We start from the raw sequence: 27,514 nt of genomic DNA, 5'->3' as shown, positions 1-27,514 counted from the left end.
CCCCCATCCACAGAATTCCCTTCCTGCCCAAACCACCCTCCCACACCCACTTAACTTTTTTTTGTCCATTTCGAGACCGGACACACTGGGAACACTTCAGTCCCCAGTGCATCCGCTCCCGATCTGCAACAGGCTGTCATGGAAAGGAAGAAACGACTATGTGCAGTTCCTTCTCCTGTTGCATGGCGGCCATTTTGTTGGGTTTACTTTTTTTCCTATCTTTTTAATGGCCACCGTGGAAAGGGAGAAGGGACCACTTGAAGTCCCTTCTCCCTTCACATGTTGGCCATTTTGTTTGTTTACTTTTTCCCCTTTTTTTCCAATGGCCGCCATGGAAAGGGAAAACCGACTTCGTTTTCCCTTCCGCAGCAGCCATTTTTTTTTGTTTGTTCTGAAACGCATGAGCTTTTCGGAACAGAACAAAACATGCCTTTAGTACCCTCGAATGCAGGCCATTACCGCATATGGTAATGCCCCGGGGCCTATGGGGCCCCAGGGACATTACCTTATGCCGTAATGGGCCACAGTCTCGCGGCATATTGCCTAATTAAGGCTTGACAGACTGCATCGCTCCATTCTCAGCCTTGCCTATAATATAAACTGATGAGAGGCAGGTTGCCTCCAAACTGGTCAAAATAACCCTTACCTCTGACTCTATATCATTCTGCCTATCCAACATTCATGATCTGATAATCGACAAAAGCTTTTGAATCAATATTATTATAATTGTTAATTTATGTTAAATGTTAAAGATATTTGTACCGCGCACCGTCACCAATGGCGTTGGTCCCTAGGCGCTCTGGCGGATCTGCAAACGAGAAGGTGGGATGGGTTAGTAGGGTGAAGAGGGAGTAGGATAGTGAGAGGGGTGGTGTTCTGTTGGCAGCTTCAACTCGGTATACACTGGGTGCTGAGCTTTTGGTGCGAGTATCGGGCGATGTCAGTCCTCGTGTGCTGTTGGTGTGGTTTATGTGTTATAACACACTTAATACCAACGAGTGGTTTCTACGCATGGGATCAGGATTCAAACCTGTGTTGCACAGTGTTGTCTTTCTTCCAAGACAAATGCGTTGCCCCTGAGCTATCCTTCCTCCAATATGACAGAGTATTACTCTGTGGCCTTGCCTATCCCCCTGCTCTTTCCTTCCCCCTGTACTAGTAGCATGGGCCCCCCTCCTACATTGACACCAAAAGCTGCAAAAAAACCTTGTCATTACATTTGAAGGCATGCTTCCCTTCTACTCAGAACCAGGACATCACCTAAACATGCTAAAACGCATGTCTAGCACCGGGGGTGGGAAGGTGGTGTGTGGGGGCTGGGAGGATAGCTCAGGGGTAATGCATTTCTCGTGGAAGCAAGACAAAACAGTGTCACAGGTCTGAATCCTAGTGCCGCTCTTAGAGGCTATGTTCCAGAATGATTATATCACTAAGGGGGTTAGGGCGTGACTAGGCCCTGGTGCTCTCACAAACTGGTTAGTGTAACAGTCTGTACATGGTTATCCTAAAACGATTAATCCACCCACCATACAAGTTATCCAGAATAAAGCAGCCATGTTAAGTTTGGGGCTCAGACCCAGGGACCACATCATACCAGCCATAGAAATCACTGAATCTGCTCCCAGCAGACAAGAAAATATCTTTCAAGGTCTTGTGCATCATCCACAAAACCTATTGGGGTCAGACCCGAGAAATGTCCTCCAAATGCCTTTATATCAGCAAGCTTCTTTGCATGTCGTGCGGCCTGATTTAGGAAGAAGACAATCAAGGCAGACTACTGATCACTGCGAGTGCTCCATTATGAAGTCATCTCCCTACCTTCTTGAGCGCACCGGACACTCACCTATGGTTCTGGACAATACTAAAGACACTGAGTTTCAAGCTCTCAGTTAACAGTTGATAACCTTGCGAGCATATTGACAGGGCTTGATGGCCCTCTTAGTTGGCTCCTGAACTCGTAGGACTGTGTTGCTGCCTTACTTTTTGCCCTTCTGTCCTATTGTTCTACGCTTGTAGCACTTCCTGCTTGTACCCCTCTTCTGAACTTAACTGTTACAAAGGTTTCCAACGCTCCTAAGATTCAGATCCTCCATCCCCTATCTCCCCCATATTTCCTCTTGGATTGCTGTGAAGCGAATCTGCTTGCAGCTGGCACTTTACAAATCAACATTACCACTCCCATTTAAATGAAGTGGAGCAGGAAATGGCACAAAGATGCGAGGCATGATGCATGTACACCTCCATTTCCCGCGTTGACCCATTTTGCAGCAGTGGTAAGAAGGAGAAGGGGCACTGAGTGGATCGGAGATTGACGCCATGCATTCCTCCTCCGTCTTGTCAGTATGTGTGGTTGACGTGCATATGACATTTTCATGCATGCATAAAACGAATGCATTCCTATGGCATCCACCTTAGCTTTGCACATGCTAAAGACCGGGAGGATCCTCAGGAATCCATTAGTAAATACCGTCTGCAAAGTGTAATTTGCAGGGAGCGTTTACTTTTTCGCAACACAGAGAGGAAAATGAAAGAACAAAAGCGAATTTGCCTAGCTTCACACTTTCCTTCTCCCCTTCGCCTTGTGAACGGTCACAATCGCATGGAGGGGACCCAACAGCAGCACGTAAGTGCTCACATTAGCGGTCCTCCGCACTCAACTTAAAAATCAATGTAAAATGAAGCTGTAAATAACTGCTAAAAGGCAGAGCATTGCCATCTGGAAATCTTGTGGGGATGGATTCTTGCAGGTTCCATAGCAGGGTTCCTTATTCCAACTTCAGGTCAAGTATCTTCTTCTATATCATATCAAGTAAAGGGAGCAGACCACCCATAATTATGGGAAATTATGCACAAGGCTCTCAAGTTCCAACCAGATGGTTGAACTTGCTCAAACATGTTGTTAGCAACTCAGTCAGTAGTTGTCTCTACCTTCAACCTTGCATGCTTCTTGATGGGCAAACTCTCAAGATGTGGATTCACTCAAGGACTCGGGCATCCTAGTCAGAATGTCTCCATCTCTTTTAACCTGGGCTGCCTCTGGAAATCCCAGGCAGGCAAGGCAGTCCCATATATGGCAATATCCATTTTACACAGACACTGTTCATCGGAATAAGGCCCGAATTCAAAACTGTGCCACTGGATTTTGGAAGCGTGCCAATAGACTCATACCAGAGGTTCAGCCGTGATGTTCTCCAAGGAAAGCTAGAAACAGCCAACCCATCTTACTCTTTATTCTAGCTAGGATTTGCAATACAATAGTTGTTATTGCAGCTTGAAAAAGCACCAAAAATGTTCCTCTTGTCTCGGCTGTATCATCATATATTCATTACTCGTAGGTTATCAGGAAACATTTTAGGGATAATGATATTCAATATATGGTTTCTTATTAAATCACTACAACAGCATTCTGTTGTACATATTTTAAATCTTGGTGCTTTCACAAAATAAGCAACTACCAATTGAGCTTTGCCTATTTAAGATGAGCACATGGTTTGAATGAAATGATTGGAATTTTGTTTTTAGTGCCACTTTCCAGTATTGCCATAGTATATGTATATTGCCAATAGTGTATTTTCTATAGCGGTGCAATTAATTTGCTCCTCCTTCTTTGGTGATTATGATGACCATCATCTCTAATGTATGGATTTTTTATATTAGGTGTACTTAATTATTGTTTCAGAGTAATTTTCATTGTAACTATTGGTGTTTAAAAAGGTGATTGTGTTGTGGTGTGTGTAACTTATATGGCATACGCCTAAATAAAGTATCAATGAATGAAATCTTACTCCCTTTAGAAATAGGGTGGATGTTATGTTATGTTACTTGGCTTTTATACTGAGCAAATCACTGCCCTAGTGGCCTTACAGCAAATGAGCCCTTGTCTCTGAGTGAGCGAAATGTGATACCGGCCAGCGTGTTAAAAAGAGACCGCAGTCTGTGGAGGAGTGGAACCGAGGGACCTAGAAGCACATAACAGGCATTGCGTCCTTGCCACGCTGCCCAGATTGGAGCTCATTTAGGAAAGGAAAAAAACACTATATGCCATGGCACAGGGACCAAAAAAGGCAGAGTTGCGTCCACAGAGTTGCTGCTGAAAACCCATCAAAGATCGGGCCATCATCTCCTGGAAAGTAGGATTGCCTCGCGTTAATGGGCAACCTCTATCTGCAGTGCTGGCTGCGATCGCGCAGTCCTATTAGTTGGAATGGAGGTCACACTGAAAAATCTGCTCTGGGCCTCTGGATCATAGCATGAGAAAAATAAGCCTGGCTAAGAATGTAGGTACAACAAAGTAATGGCAGTTGTTAAGTCAACATTACTTTAAAACAGGAATTACATAAAGGAATAGAGAATAGAAACCCTTCAGATATCTGGGGTTTAAACCAAACACTGGACCTTGAATATCCCTATTAACAAAAGCAAAATGATGATTTTGTAAACATCAGAGGGCTCTCTTGCTTCATTAATTTAAACTATCAGAGCTTCATTGAGTGTGGACGTCTATCCTTATCGCCTACCGGCAGGAGAATTGATCATTATGAAGTGGGCATCTGGGGGAAATGTTAACAGTTCTATAGATCTGATGGAAAAGGTCTTTCATGAGGTACCAATGGCTAAGGCAAACGGAAGTGTGACTTTGATCATTATGCTCGAGTTGCCAATGACACGTTTAGATAAATAATGTCCTATTAAAACATAATGCATTCAAAAATATGATCATAGAATTAACTTGCATTGTAGGTACATTTTAAGCACGTGGTGTATAGGAATTTCCTCTATGAGAGGAAGAATGGAAGACTGGTAGCTCGACATTACCTATGGATGCAAATTTCATTTTAGGTTCATTGATTTTGTATTCAGAGTTTGTAGGAAATTTGCAGGGTCATCATGTCTTACTCTTTTTTTGTATCCATATTTTTTAATTGACATTATTTGATATTTTATGTTCTCTATATTTTAGTGGAAATGATTACCATGCCCAGATGTTTGGTGTCTTGGCTATTGCCTATCTCAGATGGTTTTCCTGATTTGCAAAAATAAGGCACATTTTGACATGTCATTTCATTTTGATAATTTGCATTGCATGGTTTGCCAAACAAATCCCCACTATGTAGCTTAACTAAACGCGCGGTCAGACTGCAGTGAAAGGATTGGATACTGAATATAGGTGATGTGATGAGTGTCTTATTTTAAGGAAATGGTTATTGGTGGATTTACCAGAAAGAGTGGGAACACATGCTTGTTTATCCTATGAGATATATGGCAATTCATTCTTAAGGAGGCTCCTTGCAATGTGATAAAATATCCCTATTATTCAAGTTCCCATGTAATTAACACAATCAGAATAAATAGCTTACAGAACATGGGCTCATTGCGAGCTTGCTGGTACCTCAGTGGTAATATCACTTAGATATCACCATACGTTGTGGTTACCGCCACTTGACCTGGCGGTAGTACCACTGCCAGTATTACCTCCAGCGGTAATACCACCAGATTACCAGTGGCAGTTTGGCAGCGTACATCCCTTTTATGGAGTCCTATTGGGATTTTTGATGGTATTATCACTGGCGGAATCACCGGGTGGTAATTTCACCAATTCTGGGAGGTAAAGTGGAGGAGTTACCACCAGGTAATGCCTCAACTTTACCTAAAAATATCTGCTGAATTACTACCCGGTAATTCTGCTGGAGGTACTTCCATCAAACTTGTAGTTTGGCGGTGGGTGTAGGAAAAATGGATGTAACGGAATTACCTCCACTTTCTTTCCACACCGTAAAACTCGTAATGAGCCCTAGAGGAGAAATGTAAATATGATTTTCATTTCCCAGACTGTGATAAGAGTGAGGACGAGATTTCATGAGAGAAGCCCCAATAGCACAACAAGAAACAACAAAAAGTGGAAAGTTAATAAAGGGTCAAGGCAAGGGAGAAGAGACGGTAGAAGAGGGGGGCATTGATGGTAGGCCCAAAGATTTCGAGTCCCCTGCCCCTAAACATTAATTTAATTAAAAAGAAATGAGGAAAATGCATAGCTGTTGGATAAAAGCATGACTTTACCAGTGTTTAACAGAGAAGCCTATACTGCAGTTGGCTGGTTGTCGAGATGGTTGGTTGAGAAAGGCATAATATGTTGTGTCCTGATATCTGAGATATCAGTAATCTAAAACTCAAATTAAGTTTTTTGCTTTGTTAACCTCTATTAGTTACATATCATATGCAGTGGTCTTAAGACTGTGGGGCAGGGGTGCCAGAAGCATGTTTGGGAATGTGGGAGGTGTTCTTTTAAAGGTGATTACTGGGACTGCTGTCAATAGAAACTATCAGCACTTATAATGTGTGGGGTGTGGGTGGGATGGAAATATTATTTTGACTCAAGTTGGGGATCGATATCAACAAGTCTGAATAATTAAAGTGAGATAGTTGATCCTGATGTTCTCAGGTGGTCTTGTGAGACACTAATCCATGATGGGGACTTCCCCGCTGAGAAGGAGAAAAAGCATGGGTTGGTATTGGTAAATTCGAAAGTAGCATAGGTGCTGATGGGGATGTTGATGCAGTCAATGGCAAATAGACATCACTCAAATGTCACAATTCAAAACACATAGGCGTTTGCAGATATAGGGCCTAATTCACAGAGCGTTTTCGAATGGGGTTTTGCCATTATAAATTGCTCCTGTGAATTAGGACCATAGTCTGTCCAACATGCCCTCTGCCATTGCTTTTGACTTCCAAATTAAAACTGCAAAAATAAGGGAGTTAACTACTATGGTATTCTCAAAATAACAAATACACACCTACATAATAATGCATTAAAACACATGCTATTAGAGGGCCCACCTGAGGCTATCAGAAACACTGGGGTTTCTTGTTACTTGCAAGTCTTTTGTTCACTTCTAACACTCATACTAGCCTTTGCTGGGCAGCAATGTTTAGAGCTGTGAATGAGGTATTTTCCCAATGACAACCAGAGAAGAATGAATCTTTCACCCAATGTTTATTCACTCCTGCTACCCCACGTCCCTCATGTTCCTTATTCCTAACCTTGGAGTGCCCTGAAGTGAGTTATTTAACATGTCTAGAACGTTATAAGGCAACAATAAAATTACAAATTGTGGAAGACATGTGACAATATCTATACTTCTACTGAGTGTGCCTCCACCAGGTCTTGTTTAAGCCACCATCTCAGTTCTACAATTTATTAGGGGCAGAATAGATGAAGGTGTCAAAGAGCAAAGACAGTGCTCATTTTGAATGGCACTTCTTTCAATGTTGCCTGCATACTATGAATCCTACATATGCAAGACCAGGCCATTCAATGCAATTCTCCAGGAAAGGCCTAAACATCTTAGCAGTACGTGGCTAATTTAGACAAATCTGGGTAGACCCTGAATAATAAGTGTTTTTGTGCAACTGTCAGAAGGTCTACTAGGCATAACATCCTTTCTAAATTCTCCAGAATCTTTTATTTGAAATTCCATTTAGTTTTTGTAAAAAGCAAAGGACCCTATTCAAGAGGATTTTCTAGAAGTAAAAGTGAATTGTGAAGAGGAAAAGTAGTAACTTTGTACTCTTTAAATTACTTGACAAAATGACTTGCTGCGCACGTTTTGCAGTATAGAGTAAGTTACACACCGTTGTGTAACTTACACACGCATAGTTTAGTTCCAGATCAGAAAAAAGGGCGCTCTCTGGGACGTGCAAGGGAGCTGCAGGTTTGTTAAGGTGAATGGGAAGGAGGCACATGTTCAAAAAGTGTCCTTTTTAAAGCACTCCCAAAACTTCTTTTAGAAACGTTTGTGAACAGGTTTACCTTGTTCTAGGTGTAAGTGATGCAAGTGTGATTTCAAAGAGAATGGCAGTATAGGTAAATGTGTGGGATCTGTCGAGAAAGAAGCAATATGTGTAGGAAACATATTTTTAAGTGAGAGAAATGAGAGAACGAGTATCACAACTGTATATGTAAAATGCTTATTTTCTGGTTTGTTGTAGTGTACATTCTCCTAGAGCAGGGGTGCACAACTAATTTTGACAGAGGGCCGAAAGAACCTTACATGAGGGCTATAGTGGGCTGAAAAGTAAATGTGGGCGGGGCGGTAGGCGGGGCGTGGCAGGAGGTTTTTTCAACCCCCAATTTGTATTAAACACATGGAAAAACATTTTGTTTTTGAGGGGTAACGATTTTTATTGCATTACAAACTTACATTTTGTACTACACATTTTCCATTGTTATCATTTATTTCGATTTAGTTATTGTATATCGTCTGTTTAATTTAATTAAATTATATATATTTTATTGACCTATGATTGGACATTCCGTTATTTTGGACTGCTATAGTTTGCTGTTTGGGTTGCCCAAGAGGAGTATGGCCTTCGTTGAGTCAGGTTTCCTCAAAAATGCAAAGGATGTACATCTCCTAACTGTGCCTGTTTTAGCTTTATTATTGGGTTCACTCTTGGAGTACAACACTATGCCCCATGGCTCCCACCCCTAACCAAACACTATGCCCCATGGCCCCCTCACCCCCAACTAAACACTATGCCCCATGGCTCCAACCCCCAACCAAACACTATGCCCCATGGCCCCCTCACCCCCAACCAAACACTATGCCCCATGTCCCTCAATCCCAACGAAACACTATGCCCCATGCCCATGTCCCCCACCCCCAACCAAACACTATGCCCCATGGCTCCCACCCCCAACCAAACACTATGCCCCATGTCCCCCTCACCCCCAACCAAACACTATGCCCCATGTCCCTCACCCCCAACCAAACACTATGCCCCATGGCTCCCACCCCCAACCAAACACTATGCCCCATGGCCCCCTCACCCCCAACCAAACACTATGCCCCATGTCCCTCACCCCCAACCAAACACTATGCCCCATGCCCATGTCCCCACCCCCAACCAAACACTATGCCCCATGGCTCCCACCCCCAACCAAACACTATGCCCCATGGCCCCCTCACCCCCAACCAAACACTATGCCCCATGACCCTCTCACCCACAACCAAACACTATGCTCCATGTCCCCCTCACCCCCAACCAAACACTATGCCCCATGTCCCTCACCCCCAACCAAACACTATGCCCCATGCCCATGTCTCCCACCCCCAACCAAACACTATGCCCCATGGCTCCCACCCCTAACCAAACACTATGCCCCATGGCCCGCTCACCCCCAACCAAACACTATGCCCCATGGCTCCCACCCCAACCAAACACTATGCCCCATGGCCCCCTCACCCCCAACCAAACACTATGCCCATGGCCCCCTCACCCCCAACCAAACACTATGCCCCATGCCCATGTCCCCCACCCCCAACCAAACACTATGCAGCATGGCTCCCACCCCCAACCAAACACTATGCCCCATGACCCCCTCACTCCCAACCAAATACTATGCCCCATGTCCCCCTGACCCCAACCAAACACTATGCCCCATGTCCCTCACCCCCAACCAAACACTATGCCCCATGCCCATTTCTCCCACCCCCAACCAAACACTATGCCCCATGGCCCCCTCACCCCAACCAAACACTATGCCCCATGCCCATGTCCCCCCACCCAAACACTATGCCCCATGTCCCCCACCTCCAACCAAACACTAAGCCCCATGTCTCCCACCCCCAACCAAACAACACTATGCCCCATGGCCCCTCACCCCCAATCAAACACTATTCCCCATGGCCCCCTCACCCCCAACCAAACACTATGCCCCATATCCCCCTCACCCCCAACCAAACACTATGCTCCATGTCCCTCACCCCCAACCAAACACCCTGCCCCATGCCCATGTCTCCCACCCACAACCAAACACTATGCCCCATGGCCCCCTCACCCTCAACCAAACACTATGCCCCATGCCCCCCACCCCCAACCAAACACTATGCCCCATGGCTCCCACCCCCAACCAAATACTATGCCCCATGGCCCCATCACCCCCAGCCAAACACTATGCCCCATGCCCATTGCTCCCACGCCCACCCAAAAACTATGCCCCATGGCCCCCTCACCCCCAACCAAACACTATGCCCCATGGCCCCCTCACCCCCAACCAAACACTATGCCCCATGTCCCTCACCCCCAACCAAACACTATGCCCCATGCCCATGTCCCCCACCCCCAACCAAACACTATGCCCCATGCCCCCTCACCCCAGCCAAACACTATGCCCCATGGCCTCCTCACCCCCAACCAAACACTATGCCCCATGCCCATGTCCCCCACCCCCAAACAAACACTATGCCCCATGGCTCCCACCCCCAACCAAACACTATGCCCCATGGCCCCCTCACCCCCAACCAAACACTATGCCCCATGGCCCCCTCACCCCCAACCAAACACTATGCTCCATGTCCCTCACCCCAACCAAACACTATGTCCCATGCCCATGGCTCCCACCCCCAACCAAACACTATGCCCCAAACACACTCTCAAGCATGCACCCATATAGACCCGAACCCCCTCACCCCCCAACTCAGCACACACACTCTCAAGCATGCACCCATACAGCCCCGAACCCCCCACCCCCCAACTCAGCACACACACTCTCAAGCATGCACCCATACAGACCGAACCCCCCACCCCCCAACTCAGCACACACACTCTCAAGCATGCACCCATACAGACCCGAACCCCCACCCCCAACTCAGCACACACACTCTCAAGCATGCACCCATACAGACCCGAACCCCCCACCCCCCAACTCAGAACACACACTCTCAAGCATGCACCCATACAGACCTGAACCCCCCCAACCCCCAGCTCAGCACACACACTCTCAAGCATGCACCCATACAGACCTGAACCCCCCACCCCCAACTCAGCACACACACTCTCAAGCATGCACCCATATAGACCCAGACCCCCACCCCCCAACTCAGCACACACACTCTCAAGCATGCACCCATACAGACCCGAACCCCCCAACTCAGCACACACACTCTCAAGCATGCACCCATACAGACCCGAACCCCCCCACTCCCCAGCTCAGCACACACACTCTCAAGCATGCACCCATACAGACCCGAACCCCCCACCCCCAACTCAGCACACACACTCTCAAGCATGCACCCATATAGACCCAAACCCCCACCCCCCAACTCAGCACACACACTCTCAAGCATGCACCCATACAGACCCAAAGCCCCCACCCCCCAACGCAGCACACACACTCTCAAGCATTCACCCATACAGACCCAACCCCCCCCACCCCCCAACTCAGCACACACATTCTCAAGCATGCACCCATACAGATCCAAACCCCCACCCCATCTCAACATACACAACACAAACACTGAAAAACAAACATTCATACATATCCGACACTCCCCCAACCCCCCATCTTTTGCTGTAATATTCTTAGAAAATGTATTTTAAGGTTGTGTAGGGTTTAAATAGGTGATCCTTGCATTTCATAAAAAATTGCCTTTTTTGCCTTCCCCACGGCCAAAATGTTATAATACCCATAATAACTACACTTCTGTGACATGTGAATCTGTTTAGATGCATGTACTATGCATATATTAGCACCCTCGGCCGGCGCGTCATCCAATCAGGTCGCTCAAAGCCTGAGCTGAGTCTAACGATCCAAGGCCAGGTTCTGAGCCACCTGAGCACTGAAGGCATCTTTCCTCACCCTCCCTACTCTCTTCTTCCCTGGTCTCCACCTACTTTTCCCTTCTCTGTTCCCCACTTGCTCCACTTTCCTGTAGCGGGGCCATAGCGCTGGAGACCTCACCTGATTTGACTGATGGTCACCATGGAAATGGAAGAGGGGCTTCGCATCAGAGCCCCAACTTCCAGTTCCACTTCGGCCATCTTAGATGAGGAATGGGTGCCTTTATATGAATCAATGGGTCGCGCACATGCCATGACACATTGATTTATACAAATGTATTGCTGGTGGCATCCCGATGCTTAGTGTTGGGGTGCTAATAGCAATAAGCACCCATTCAGGGGGCTTCACCGGCTGATAACAACACGGGTGCCTGGTGTTAAGGCCCTCACTTCACTCAACCTATAACTTGGGCCCCAGGCTGTTACCAGCCAGTGAAGCCCCCTGAACGGGTGCTTATTGCCATATTACGCTATCTAGTTGTTGGTCCAGAGTATTACAAGATGTTTACTTCCAAGTAAAAGATAAGCTTCGACCTATAAGCTAATATTCTCCACCTTAATGTTTAGTTATTTCCATGTTAGTCCCAGACCGCGGGGGTCCGAATCTTTTCCTGGGAAGGCTGATGATCCCACAGGTGACCCAAGGTCCAGGGTTCAGTTACTTGGGGGTGGGTGAGGAGGGAAGGAGGCTGAATATCCAGCTGTTTTGGTCTCTGAGCTATTGGTTGGCTAGTCTTCTATTTCCAGACAGGGCCAGGGCAATACACTTGATTACTGTATATGTATTCCTCATATTCCCCATAAGTTTATTTACTAAGAGCAGAGGATCTGATTGGGCTAGAAAGTGTATGTTAAGGGGGATGGGAATCCATTGGACATCATGTAGCAGGGACCCACCCACCTCAAGCTGCCTTATCAGAAGATTGTAGAATGGAGGAAAGTGAGAAACAGACCTATATACAGCATTCCCTCTTGGGAGGTTGACCCTGAATTAGCCCCTCCTCCAACAAACAGAATCTGGAAACGTGGAAGTGATAGAGAAGATCAGTATGTGTCTGTATCCTGAAAAAAATAGTGCTCCATTTGTGTTTACTGATAACTTCGAGTCTAACTTAAATACTGGAATAGAATGCACCACCGAGGGCAATGGCACTGACTTGATGTACCAGCAAGTTATGAGGGCATACGAAATGTGCAAGATGGGAGTGTAGCTGTGTATGTAGGGGCTAATCAAATTAAATATGTAGCAAGAGTCAATAATGACCATCAATCAATGTGCATACAACTATCTCTAATCTCTCCAGATTGCTCAGGGGCAGGCTGACGGCAAACAAAATATGGTCAAAGCCCAGGCTAAAATGGATCAAGATTTGGAGGATCTTAACACGATCCTGCAGATCTCAGTGAATATAAGATTGGCAATATCCACTTGGCTATCAGAGCATTGTCCATTGGGAGGGTATATCCGCCTTAGAGTGTTTCCTCACCACGCTCATCGGAAAGCACATCATGCCGAGGGCTAGAGACAGACAGGCTAACTAAAAAGTGTATGGCATACCAGAGGGGACTGCCATGGGCAATACAGTGCTATTAGTGGTCAAAGCCCTATCTGAACCCGTTTCCTCAGTGGTATTATCACTGGCGGAATTACCGGGTGGTAATTTCACCAATTCTGGGAGGTAAAGTGGAGGGGTTACCACCAGGTAATGCCTCCACTTTACCTAAAAATATCTGCTGAATTACTACCCGGTAATTCTGCTGGAGGTACTTCCATCAAACTTGTAGTTTGGCGGTGGGTGTAGGAAAAATGGAGGTAACGGAATTACCTCCACTTTCTTTCCACACCGTCAAACTCGTAATGAGCCCTAGAGGAGAAATGTAAATATGATTTTCATTTCCCAGACTGTGATAAGAGTGAGGACGAGATTTCATGAGAGAAGCCCCAATAGTACAACAAGAAACAACAAAAAGTGGAAAGGTAATAAAGGGTCAAGGCAAGGGAGAAGAGACGGTAGAAGAGATTTCGAGTCCCCTGCCCCTAAACATTAATTTAATTAAAATGAAATGAGGAAAATGCATAGCTGTTGGATAAAAGCATGACTTTACCAGTGTTTAACAGAGAAACCTATACTGCAGTTGGCTGGTTGTCGAGGTGGTTGGTTGAGAAAGGCATAATATTTTGTGTCCTGATATCTGAGATATCAGTAATCTAAAACTCAAATTAAGTTTGTGCTTTGTTAACCTCTATTAGTTACATATCATATGCAGTGGTCTTAAGACTGTGGGGCTAGGGGTGCCAGAAGCATGTTTGGGAATGTGGGAGGTGTTCTTTTAAAGGTGATTACTGGGACTGCTGTCAATAGAAAATATCAGCACTTATAATGTGTGGGGTGTGGGTGGGATGGAAATAATATTTTGACTCAAGTTGGGGATCGATATCAACAAGTCTGAATAATTAAAGTGAGATAGTTGATCCTGATGTTCTCAGGTGGTCTTGTGAGACACTAATCCATGATGGGGACTTCCCCGCTGAGAAGGAGAAAAAGCATGGGTTGGTATTGGTAAATTCGAAAGTAGCATAGGTGCTGATGGGGATGTCGATGCAGTCAATGGCAAATAGACATCCCTCAAATGTCACAATTCAAAACACATAGGCGTTTGCAGATATAGGGCCTTATTCACAGAGCGTTTTCGAATGGGGTTTTGCCATTATAAATTGCTCCTGTGAATTAGGACCATAGTCTGTCCAACATGCCCTCTGCCATTGCTTTTGACTTCCAAATTAAAACTGCAAAAATAAGGGAGTTAACTACTATGGTATTCTCAAAATAACAAATACACACCTACATAATAATGCATTAAAACACATGCTATTAGAGGGCCCACCTGAGGCTATCAGAAACACTGGGGTTTCTTGTTACTTGCAAGTCTTTTGTTCACTTCTAACACTCATACTAGCCTTTGCTGGGCAGCAATGTTTAGAGCTGTGAATGAGGTATTTTCCCAATGACAACCAGAGAAGAATGAACCTTTCACCCAATGTTTATTCACTCCTGCTACCCCACGTCCCTCATTTTCCTTATTCCTAACCTTGGAGTGCCCTGAAGTGAGTTATTTAACATGTCTAGAACGTTATAAGGCAACAATAAAATTACAAATTGTGGAAGACATGTGACAATATCTATACTTCTACTGAGTGTGCCTCCACCAGGTCTTGCTTAAGCCACCATCTCAGTTCTACAATTTATTAGGGGCAGAATAGATGAAGGTGTCAAAGAGCAAAGACAGTGCTCATTTTGAATGGAACTTCTTTCAATGTTGCCTGCATACTATGAATCCTACATATGCAAGACCAGGCCATTCAATGCAATTCTCCAGGAAAGGCCTAAACATCTCAGCGGTACGTGGCTAATTTAGACAAATCTGGGTAGACCCTGAATGATAAGTGTTTTTGTGCCACTGTCAGAAGGTCTACTAGGCATAACATCCTTTCTAAATTCTCCAGAATCTTTTATTTGAAATTCTATTTAGTTTTTGTAAAAAGCAAAGGACCCTATTCAAGAGGATTTTCTAGAAGTAAAAGTGAGTTGTGAGGATGAAAAGTAGTAACTTTGTACTCTCTAAATTACTTGACAAAATGACTTGCTGCGCACGTTTTGCAGTATAGAGTAAGTTACACACCGTTGTGTAACTTACACACGCATAGTTTAGTTCCAGATCAGCAAAAGGGGCGCTCTCTGGGACGTGCAAGGGAGCTGCAGGTTTGTTAAGGTGAATGGGAAAGAGGCACATGTTCAAAAAGTGTCATTTTTCAAGCACTCCCAAAACTTCTTTTAGAAACGTTTGTGAACAGGTTTACCTTGTTCTAGGTGTAAGTGATGCAAGTGTGATTTCAAAGAGAATGGCAGTATAGGTAAATGTGTGGGATCTGTGGAGAAAGAAGCAATATGTGTAGGAAACATATTTTTAAGTGAGAGAAATGAGAGAACGAGTATCGCAACTGTATATGTAAAATGTTTATTTTCTGGTTTGTTGTAGTGTACATTCCCCTAGAGCAGGGCTGCACAACTAATTCTGACAGAGGGCCGAAAGTACCTTACATGAGGGCTATAGTGGGCCGAAAAGTAAATGTGGGCGGGGCGGTAGGCGGGGCGTGGCAGGAGGTTTTTTCAACCCCCAATTTGTATTAAACACATGGAAAAAGAATATGTTTTTGAGGGGTAACGATTTTTATTGCATTTCAAACGTACAATTTGTACTACACATTTTCCATTGTTATAATTTATTTCGATTTAGTTATTGTATATCGTCTGTTTAATTTAATTAAATTATATATATTTTATTGACCTATGATTGGACATTCCATTATTTTGGACTGCTATAGTTTGCTGTTTGGGTTGCCCAAGAGGAGTATGGCCTTCGTTGAGTCAGGTTTCCTCAAAAATGCAAAGGATGTACATCTCCTAACTGTGCCTGTTTTAGCTGTCTTATTGGGTTCACTCTTGGAGTACAACACTATGCCCCATGGCTCCCACCCCTAACCAAACACTATGCCCCATGGCCCCCTCACCCCCAACCAAACACTATGCCCCATGTCCCTCAATCCCAACCAAACACTATGCCCCATGCCCATGTCCCCCACCCCCAACCAAACACTATGCCCCATGGCTCCCACCCCCAACCAAACACTATGCCCCATGTCCCCCTCACCCCCAACCAAACACTATGCCCCATGTCCCTCACCCCCAATCAAACACTATGCCCCATGGCTCCCTCCCCCAACCAAACACTATGCCCCATGGCCCCCTCACCCCCAACCAAACACTATGCCCCATGTCCCTCACCCCCAACCAAACACTATGCCCCATGCCCATGTCCCCCACCCCCAACCAAACACTATGCCCCATGGCTCCCACCCCAACCAAACACTATGCCCCATGGCCCCCTCACCCCCAACCAAACACTATGCCCCATGACCCCCTCACCCACAACCAAACACTATGCCCTATGTCCCCCTCACCCCCAACCAAACACTATGCCCCTTGTCCCTCACCCCCAACCAAACACTATGCCCCATGCCCATGTCTCCCACCCCCAACCAAACACTATGCCCCATGGCTCCCACCCCCAACCAAACACTATGCCCCATGGCCCGCTCACCCCCAACCAAACACTATGCCCCATGGCTCCCACCCCAACCAAACACTATGCCCCATGGCCCCCTCACCCCCAACCAAACACTATGCCCATGGCCCCATCACCCCCAACCAAACACTATGCCCCATGCCCATGTTCCCCACCCCCAACCAAACACTATGCAGCATGGCTCCCACCCCCAACCAAACACTATGCCCCATGACCCCCTCACTCCCAACCAAATACTATGCCCCATGTCCCCCTCACCCCAACCAAACACTATGCCCCATGTCCCTCACCCCCAACCAAACACTATGCCCCATGCCCATGTCTCCCACCCCCAACCAAACACTATGCCCCATGGCCCCCTCACCCCCAACCAAACACTATGCCCCATGCCCATGTCCCCCCACCCAAACACTATGCCCCATGTCCCCCACCCGCAACCAAACACTATGCCCCATGGCTCCCACCCCCAACCAAACACTATGCCCCATGGCCCCCTACCCCCAATCAAACACTATGCCCCATGGCCCCCTCACCCCCAACCAAACACTATGCCCCATGTCCCCCTCACCCCTAACCAAACACTATGCTCCATGTCCCTCACCCCCAACCAAACACCCTGCCCCATGCCCATGTATCCCACCCACAACCAAACACTATGCCCCATGGCTCCCACCCCCAACCAAATACTATGCCCCATGGCCCCATCACCCCCAGCCAAACACTATGCCCCATGCCCATGGCTCCCACGCCCAACCAAACACTATGCCCCAAGGCCCCCTCACCCCCAACTAAACACTATGCCCCATGTCCCTCACCCCCAACCAAACACTATGCCCCATGCCCATGTCCCCCACCCCCAACCAAACACTATGCCCCATGCCCCCTCACCCCAGCCAAACACTATGCCCCATGGCCTCCTCACCCCCAACCAAACACTATGCCCCATGCCCATGTCCCCCACCCCAAAACAAACACTATGCCCCATGGCTCCCACCCCCAACCAAACACTATGCCCCATGGCCCCCTCACCCCCAACCAAACACTATGCCCCATGGCCCCCTCACCCCCAACCAAACACTATGCTCCATGTCCCTCACCCCCATCCAAACACTATGTCCCATGCCCATGGCTCTCACCCCCAACCAAACACTATGCCCCAAACACACTCTCAAGCATGCACCCATACAGACCCGAACCCCTCACCCCCCAACTCAGCACACACACTCTCAAGCATGCACCCATACAGCCCCGAACCCCCCACCCCCCAACTCAGCACACACACTCTCAAGCATGCACCCATACAGACCGAACCCCCCACTCCCCAACTCAGCACACACACTCTCAAGCATGCACCCATACAGACCCGAACCCCCACCCCCCAACTCAGCACACACACTCTCAAGCATGCACCCATACAGACCCGAACCCCCCACCCCCCAACTCAGCACACACATTCTCAAGCATGCACCCATACAGACCCAAACCCCCCACCCCCCAACTCAGCACACACACTCTCAAGCATGCACCCATACAGACCCGAACCCCCCCACCCCCAGCTCAGCACACACACTCTCAAGCACGCACCCATACAGACCCGAACCCCCACCCCCAACTCAGCACACACACTCTCAAGCATGCACCCATATAGACCCAAACCCCCGCCCCCCAACTCAGCACACACACTCTCAAGCATGCACCCATACAGACCCGAACCCCCCACCCCCCAACTCAGCACACACACTCTCAAGCATGCACCCATACAGACCCGAACCCCCCACCCCCAACTCAGCACACACACTCTCAAGCATGCACCCATACAGACCCGAACCCCCCCACCCCCCAGCTCAGCACACACACTCTCAAGCATGCACCCATATAGACCCGAACCCCCCACCCCCAACTCAGCACACACACTCTCAAGCATGCACCCATATAGACCCAAACCCCCACCCCCCCAACTCAGCACACACACTCTCAAGCATGCACCCATACAGACCCAAAGCCCCCACCCCCCAACGCAGCACACACACTCTCAAGCATGCACCCATATAGACCCAAACCCCCACCCCCAACTCAGCACACACACTCTCAAGCATGCACCCATACAGACCCGAACCCCCCACCCCCCAACTCAGCACACACACTCTCAAGCATGCACCCATACAGATCCGAACCCCCACCCCCCAACTCAGCACACACACTCTCAAGCATGCACCCATACAGACCCGAACCCCCCACCCCCCAACTCAGCACACACACTCTCAAGCATGCACCCATACAGACCCAAACCCCCCACCCCCAACTCAGCACACACACTCTCAAGCATGCACCCATACAGACCCGAACCCCCCCACCCCCAGCTCAGCACACACACTCTCAAGCATGCACCCATACAGACCCGAACCCCCCACCCCCAACTCAGCACACACACTCTCAAGCATGCACCCATATAGACCCAAACCCCCACCCCCCAACTCAGCACACACACTCTCAAGCATGCACCCATACAGACCCGAACCCCCCACCCCTCAACTCAGCACACACACTCTCAAGCATGCACCCATACAGACCCGAACCCCCCACCCCCCAACTCAGCACACACACTCTCAAGCATGCACCCATACAGACCCGACACCCCCCCGCCCCCCAGCTCAGCACACACACTCTCAAGCATGCACCCATACAGACCTGAACCCCCCACCCCCAACTCAGCACACACACTCTCAAGCATGCACCCATATAGACCCAAACCCCCACCCCCCAACTCAGCACACACACTCTCAAGCATGCACCCATACAGACCCAAAGCCCCCACCCCCCAACGCAGCACACACACCCTCAAGCATTCACCCATACAGACCCAACCCCCCCACCCCCAACTCAGCACACACATTCTCAAGCATGCACCCATACAGATCCAAACCCCCACCCCCATCTCAACATACACAACACAAACACTCAAAAACAAACATTCATACACATCCGACACCCCCTCCAACCTCCCCATCTCAACATACACAACACAAACACTCAAAAACAAACATTCATACACATCTGACACTCCCCCAACCCCCCATCTCAACATACACAACACAAACCTTCAAAAACAAAAGTTCATGCACATCCGACACCCCCACACCCTCATCTAAGCATACACAGCACACTCAAAAACAAACATTCATACACATCCAACACCCCCCACCCCCATCTCAACATACACAACACAAACATTCGAAAACAAACATTCATGCACATCCGACGCCCCCCCAACACCCCATCTCAACATGCACAACACAAACACTCAAAAACAAACATTCATACACATCCGACACCCCCCCAACCCCTCATCTCAACATACACAACACAAACATACAGGAGAAAGACCCGACACACCAACACAAACAAATAGACCACTTTTCTGGACGTACTGGAAGGCAGGTAAGCTGGAACGCTGGCGAGGTGAGTGGTACTACGGCTGGCGTGGCCAGCAAGGCTGAAATGGCTTCCGGCATCAAGCCTTACAGCCCACGCCGGCCCTAGTGCTGGCCCTCCATTGGTGCAGCACACACACACTACGTGACTCGTAGGAGCGACGTGGTGCGTGTGTGCTGAGCCAATGACGGCCAGTGTTTTGTCCGGCCCGGAAGACAACAAAGACTTTCCTAATGGAGGGCGGCCGATGCTGCTCGCGGGCCGCCCTCCATTAGGAAAGTGTTTGTGCCTCGCGGGCCGGACAAAACAGCATGGCGGGCCGCAACTGGCCCCCGGGCCATATGTTGTGCACCCATGTCCTAGAGCAAGATACACCATGCCAGACCACCATTTCTGGGTATATGGATGCTCTGTGAATTAATTTACACCTGAAATGTTTGTTTGTATGTTTGTGAATACCATTTCCAGGTGTAGGTTAAGACCAGACATAGTAGTAACTTTCATCTGGTATATCTTGTCCCAAAATCAGGATTCTTTCGAATCAGTCCCAAAGTGATTGAATTCAGTGAAGGATATGATACAGCAATCAGGTCAAAGTGAGTGAAAGACGGACTTTATCATTTGCAAAAATCACAGTATGGTCGCTTGTTTATGAGAGAATAGTCAGGTGCACATCCCAATAGTCTACAAACATTCCCAGTATGCTTAGCCCCCACAGTGCCAGAAACTGGCCCTAACAGCCATCATAATGCCACGTCACCAAAGAACAGTCTATGGGACTGTGTCACCATCTATATAGCCTCTTAAGTATAGCTCACTTACAGCCAGAAAGGGAGAAAATATGTGCTCTCAATTAACTACACCACTCAGCCAGTGCATGGTACCTTAGCAGAGGACAGACAAAGGAAGAAGTCTTCGTCCAGTCTTGACATTTACCATCATCACGTTCATATAGCGTAGCCCGGCCTAGAGTTTCTGCTCCCTGACAACTATCCGCTGCTGGATCCAACCATGTGGATTCAAAAAATAGTACTGTCCTGGAATCATCATTGTTCAACTGTGTTCAGGACTGGACACAAATAATTCCATCAGTTGCATCGGGTGATTAAATCTTCAGCCTACAGCCTCTTGAGATAGGAAGACAGTGTATGAAGGAGAATCAGGATTCACAAAAGAGCAACTGCAGAGCAAATTACAATGTGTCAAGTTAGTCTCCCTATATGTAATGAGAATACATTGTGATGTACTGTTAGAACATAGACATGGGAGTGGATAGACCTAAAGCTCCAATTCTTACTCAGGTACAGGCATTTGGGGATTTTGTACAGAATGTACTGTACACAAACCACAGGATTGTGGACTGGGGGATAATTTGCATCGGGATATGCTTTATACAGACATTGCCTGCCACCAAGCTCTACTGCTCAGTACACCAAACTGTTATCATGAAGCTGTGGGATCCTGGCCATAAAATAGCCAGGTTTAGACCAGTTTTTTGCTTCCGTCCTCTCTCTGATATCCTACATTTATGGTGTGGATCCATGGGTCCATTCCACACAAAGGCAGTGGCCACTCCTATGGGAAAGGACAACATATGGCTTCCTTTTCCCCAATGGAGCTCTCGGGTAGGAAATGGATTGGCGGGTCTAGTAAAAATAGCGTTCAGCCCTTTATCTCACCTACCAGTGTGGAGTGAAATTAGTCTTTGTAATTCTATTCCAGCTTTGCTATGCCACCCAGCACAAACTGTCTATCTTGGCCGAAGCTGAATGTTAAGTGATAAAGTGTCATCTTGGAAGAATTGAGCCACACTTACGGGGTACAGTAAAAAAGTAGCAGTAATTCTGTTATTGCCACTTTATTGGTGGTATTGTATATACCGAACCGCAAAATTCAGAGGTCGACCTTGAAGCGGAGGACTTAGCTCCAGCCTGATGCTGGAGGCAAATCCTTTACTTGAAGGTCAAAAATCAGAATATTTACCATGCAGAACTACTTACTTCTCATGGTAAATCTGCTGAAAATCCCCATGAGTCCAAAGGACTCCAAAAAAGAGGACTAACGCCACTGCGCCACCTCTCATAACCCTGTTCGAATCATGAGGGGACAGATTGGCGGTAACAGTATTTGGTAGGAATTCTGCTCTTAATGAGGCCCAATTACTGTCTGGATCTGTTTTGTGTAAATAAATTAACACTTTCTAAGAGCAACTACCTTGCTTCTTTGGGGCAGCACATGGTAATTTTGAAATACCTCTTTCACATCTTGGTATGGTCCAAACAAAGTCCAGGTGAATTTGAGTCACTGTAAAGAAGTCCACATGTTGCATTTTAGCTCACATTCTTAATTTCTTTTTTGGAATAAAAATACAGGAGAAGGAACGTTTCTATTTATGCAATGTGGTAGAACATTTTAGTAATTAAGTCAAGCTGGGCTATTGGGTTCACAGAGACTATAAATCATGGTAATGTTCCTCTTTGCGATTGATGTTAATTCCGACCACCATATCTTCATCGAATTCTCGCTTTAGTTGTTCAATCGATACATGTTCATGTGTTACTGTAAAAAAAAGCATGATTTCCATTACTGACATTTCTGAAACACGGCTTTGTTTTGCTGGGTATGACTTACATTGTTTTTGTATTAAATATGCTGTATTATGGCAATCTCTTTAGTAAACTATGCAAACAGCAGAATGTCCAAAACCATTCATGGAACGCTTGGGTCTTTGTAGGAGTTCCGGCGGGTACCAGGAGTGCCTCCAGCCATTGTCCGATCAGCCACTGAGACAAACGAAAAGCGGCCATTCATGTGTGGGTACCCCGGCTGCAACAAGCGATACTTCAAACTGTCCCATCTGCAGATGCACGGCCGAAAGCACACAGGTAAGACCCCCTCCTGACCGGTCTAAGAGACCAGATGCATGGAAACAGAGGGCGAATATGCAGCCAGTTAGAAACATGTCTTCTCTGAAGCCCCCCACCCATGATATATATGGGGCTCTTTCACAAAGAATCCTATGTAGGTGCAGACGAAACAAGGCGTAAAGTACTCCTACTTTTGGACGTAAATTACATCTGAAAATGGCATTTACGAAGAAATCAGGTGCAAGCTACTAACTAATGCCGGAGAATGCGTGACAAGTTCACCTGATTGATAAGAAAGGCTGATTTACCGTCAAAGCTGGTTGCCTGACAGTAAATACAATCTAGAATGTGCAGGTGTAGCTAAATTGCTTTCACAAAGGTTTCTAAGATGGCTTTGAAGTTTGGGAGTAGGTGTACAGTTACTTTTTTACGGGTGAGGACCTCTCCGCCAATCAGAACCATCTTGGCGCCCCCACACCTCATGCAGCACCACCAGGGGACACACATTTCTTTTGGTCTCGCCTTAGCTTAGGCATCCATAAATTGTCCAGCAGTACATTTATTCCAGCTTAATGAATACCTGTACATGGTAAAACGTATGGCTGATGTGAGAGCAATATAACAAATCGGCTCTATCAATAAAAGGTGTAATAGGCCAAGGAGGCCCGGGATCCTTTGTGCCCTCGCTCTTGTCTGTCGGAGCCCCCCTACATTCTTGGAAAAGGTTCTCTTTTTGCCATGTCCAATGCTCACTGACAATATGTTTGCCAACTTAACTGTGAAATCGCAGCAACATTGCAGAAATGCCAGCCTGTTGATCATTTCTGAAATATCAAGTGTCAGGAAAACAGAGTTTGTTTACCAAGTTCGAAACAAATGGGAATTTGAATGTTACATCTGCCTGCACCGTATGTTATTCGCTACCACTTTTATGGCATTTTTGTAACATTTCAATAACACGTTTTATTGAAATCCATATTACACCGTGTTTTTCCAGGTTAGAAATAAATAACATATCATTGTAAATGCTGTTTAAATGTTGTAAGTCGCAAACTGCACAACGCATAACTAAGATGCCTGGCATAACACATGAAATGGCAAAGAAAGTTAAGCTTGACACGTGTAAGGGAGCACACTTTCTGTTTCAAAGGATAAGCTAGGAATCACACATTTCAATGACCCAACTTCATTTAGCAATTAACATGGTCATTCCATGAAAAGGGTCTGCAGTTCCCCTCATCAAGAGCCAAATCCACGCCATGTTTTGCGCATATCCGCACACAATACATTTCCATTTAGTGAATTTAAAAGAGGGCCATTTGTATTGTCAGTGGTTATGCTGAAAACCTGGCAAGGTTTAGGATCTCGAAGCTTGAACTTGGAGACCATTTGCTTAATGGGAATAAACACTGAGGAGCTCGTATCTGAGTCTCTTGTAATTTGGCGGTAGGGATCCGCTACATGTGCACATTCACGTACACGGGTCCCCAATGCCACATTGTTGTCTTTTGCATGGCGGAGTGCAAAAGGGGAGGTTGGAAGGCGGCATGTAGGCCGCCTTTTGCCCTCTCCTTCTGCATCTCGCTGTGCAAATTGAGGAAACTCTGCCTGCCATGCATGCATGACAGGCAGCATTTACAATGGATCCCTATGGGGGTCCACCTGCATTTTGCTGGTGTAAAAACCAGCGGACTCCATAGGAATCCCCAGCATCTGCGCCGGCATGAAAATCCATGCTGGTGTAAATGCTTGAGTATTTGTATGGTGGAGAAGAAGGGAGCAGCGGAAACATACCTTACGTTCCTCCTCTCCGCCGTACAAATGAATGAAAATGGGGGTTCTGTAAAGGAAATGCGCAAAAGCCTTATGGAAGACTTTTACGCATTTTCATTGAAGTATATGCATAGCTGAAACACCCTCTTTGGTTGGGATGCACTTTAATATCAAAACAACAGATTCTAATCAGATTACGTATGTCTGCATGTGGTAAACATGGTAGATTTATTGGAAACTCAATAGGCTCCAAAAATAAATGTGATCTGAATTTAATACACTTTGGGAAAGGTGAATGTAAAACAAACATATATATAAATGTATTTCCTTGTTTCGGTATTGTCATGATTTCACACGAACAATTGAAGTTGAAAGCACTGAAAGCTCTTTCAATATTACAAATCGACATCAAAGTGTTTCACTTTTTAGTCTTGCAAATATGGTCTGTTATAAAAATGTATCTAAATTGAGACATCGAGAATCTTTCTATGAATCCCTCTCATATGTGTGGTCAAGTAGATGCGACTCAAGTCAAGTGACTAATATTTTAGCAACAGTATTTTTGTTGTACATACAACTCATGGTATTGTTCTGCAGAGGAGTAACCTTTTTGCTGTAATATTCTTAGAAAATGTATTTTAAGGTTGTGTAGGGTTTAAATAGGTGATCCTTGCATTTCATAAAAAATTGCCTTTTTTGCCTTCCCCACGGCCAAAATGTTATAATACCCATAATAACTACACTTCTGGGACATGTGAATCTGTTTAGATGCATGTACTATGCATATATTAGCACCCTCGGCCGGCGCGTCATCCAATCAGGTCGCTCAAAGCCTGAGCTGAGTCTAACGATCCAAGCCCAGGTTCTGAGCCACCTGAGCACTGAAGGCATCTTTCCTCACCCTCCCTGCTCTCTTCTTCCCTGGTCTCCACCTACTTTTCCCTTCTCTGTTCCCCACCAGCTCCACTTTCCTGTAGCGGGGCCATAGCGCTGGAGACCTCACCTGATTTGACTGATGGTCACCATGGAAATGGAAGAGGGGCTTCGCATCAGAGCCCCAACTTCCAGTTCCACGTCGGCCATCTTAGATGAGGAATGGGTGCCTTTATATGAATCAACGGGTCGCGCACATGCCATGACACGTTGATTTATACAAATGTATTGCTGGTGGCATCTGATGCTTAGTGTTGGGGTGCTAATAGCAATAATCACCCATTCAGGGGGCTTCACCGGCTAATAACAACACAGGTGCCTGGTGTTAAGGCCCTCACTTCACTCAGCCTATAACTTGGGCCCCAGGCTGTTACCAGCCAGTGAAGCCCCCTGAACGGGTGCTTATTGCCACATTACGCTATCTAGTTGTTGGTCCAGGGTATTACAAGATGTTTACTTCCAAGTAAAAGATAAGCTTCGACCTATAAGCTAATATGCTCCACCTTAATATTTAGTTATTTCCATGTTAGTCCCAGACCGTGGGGGTCCGAATCTTTCCTGGGAAGGCTGATGATCCCACAGGTGACCCAAGGTTCAGGGTTCAGTTACTTGGGGGTGGGTGAGGAGGGAAGGAGGCTGAATATCCAGCTGTTTTGGTCTCTGAGCTATTGGTTGGCTAGGCTTCTATTTCCAGACAGGGCCAGGGCAATACACTTGATTACTGTATATGTATTCCTCATATTCCCCATAAGTTTATTTACTAAGAGCAGAGGATCTGATTGTGCTAGAAAGTGTATGTTAAGGGGGATAGGAATCCATTGGACATCACGTAGCAGGGACCCACCCACCTCAAGCTGCCTTATCAGAAGATTGAAGAATGGAGGAAAGTGAGAAACAGACCTATATACAGCATTCCCTCTTGGGAGGTTGACCCTGAATTAGCCCCTCCTCCAACAAACAGAATCTGGAAACGTGGAAGTGATAGAGAAGATCAGTATGCGTCTGTATCCTGAAAAAAAGAGTGCTCCATTTGTGTTTACTGATAACTTTCAGTCTAACTTAAATACTGGAATAGAATGCACCACCGAGGGCAATGGCACTGACTTGATGTACCAGCAAATTATGAGGGCATACGAAATGTGCAAAATGGGAGTGTAGCTGTGTATGTAGGGGCTAATCAAATTAAATATGTAGCAAGAGTCAATAATGACCATCAATCAATGTGCATACAACTATCTCTAATCCCTCTAGATTGCTCAGGGGCAGGCTGACGGCAAACAAAATATGGTCAAAGCCCAGGCTAAAATGGATCAAGATTTGGAGGATCTTAACACGATCCTGCAGATCTCAGTGAATATAAAATTGGCAATATCCACTTAGCTATCAGAGCATTGTCCATTGGGAGGGTATATCCGCCTTAGAGTGTTTCCTCACCACGCTCATCGGAAAGCACATCATGCCGAGGGCTAGAGACAGACAGGCTAACTAAAAAGTGTATGGCATACCAGAGAGGACTGCCATGGGCAATACAGTGCTATTAGTGGTCAAAGCCCTATCTGAACCCTTTTCCTCAGTGGGAATATTGGAACTTATCTAGAGAGATGCAAAGAGCCCATTGGATCCAACTAAGGCTGCACCCAAGGCTAGCAGGAGATAGGCCTATGCTAGTGTCTCTTTAATTTCCTCCATCAACAGCAACTCTGCCATCTCAAAGCCTCTTTCCACCAGGAAAAGCCCAAATG

General features: G+C 46.6%; 1 protein-coding gene across 6 annotated transcripts in view; it reads left to right on the top strand.

The window, feature by feature from the left end:
* The window catches only part of WT1 (WT1 transcription factor), a 328,482-nt gene that overhangs the window by 264,985 nt on the left and 35,983 nt on the right, over positions 1–27,514 (top strand). For all 6 annotated transcript variants that reach the window (XM_069623565.1, XM_069623562.1, XM_069623564.1 and 3 more), the window contains one exon: positions 22,934–23,084. In XM_069623565.1, coding sequence (XP_069479666.1) covers positions 22,934–23,084 — 151 coding nt within the window. The remainder of the gene's footprint in view (positions 1–22,933; positions 23,085–27,514) is intronic.

Source organism: Ambystoma mexicanum, chromosome 11, assembly GCF_040938575.1.
Source record: "Ambystoma mexicanum isolate Mex_15411 chromosome 11, UKY_AmexF1_1, whole genome shotgun sequence".
Lineage (NCBI taxonomy): Eukaryota > Metazoa > Chordata > Amphibia > Caudata > Ambystomatidae > Ambystoma > Ambystoma mexicanum.
This window is presented reverse-complemented; position numbering and strand designations above follow the sequence as displayed.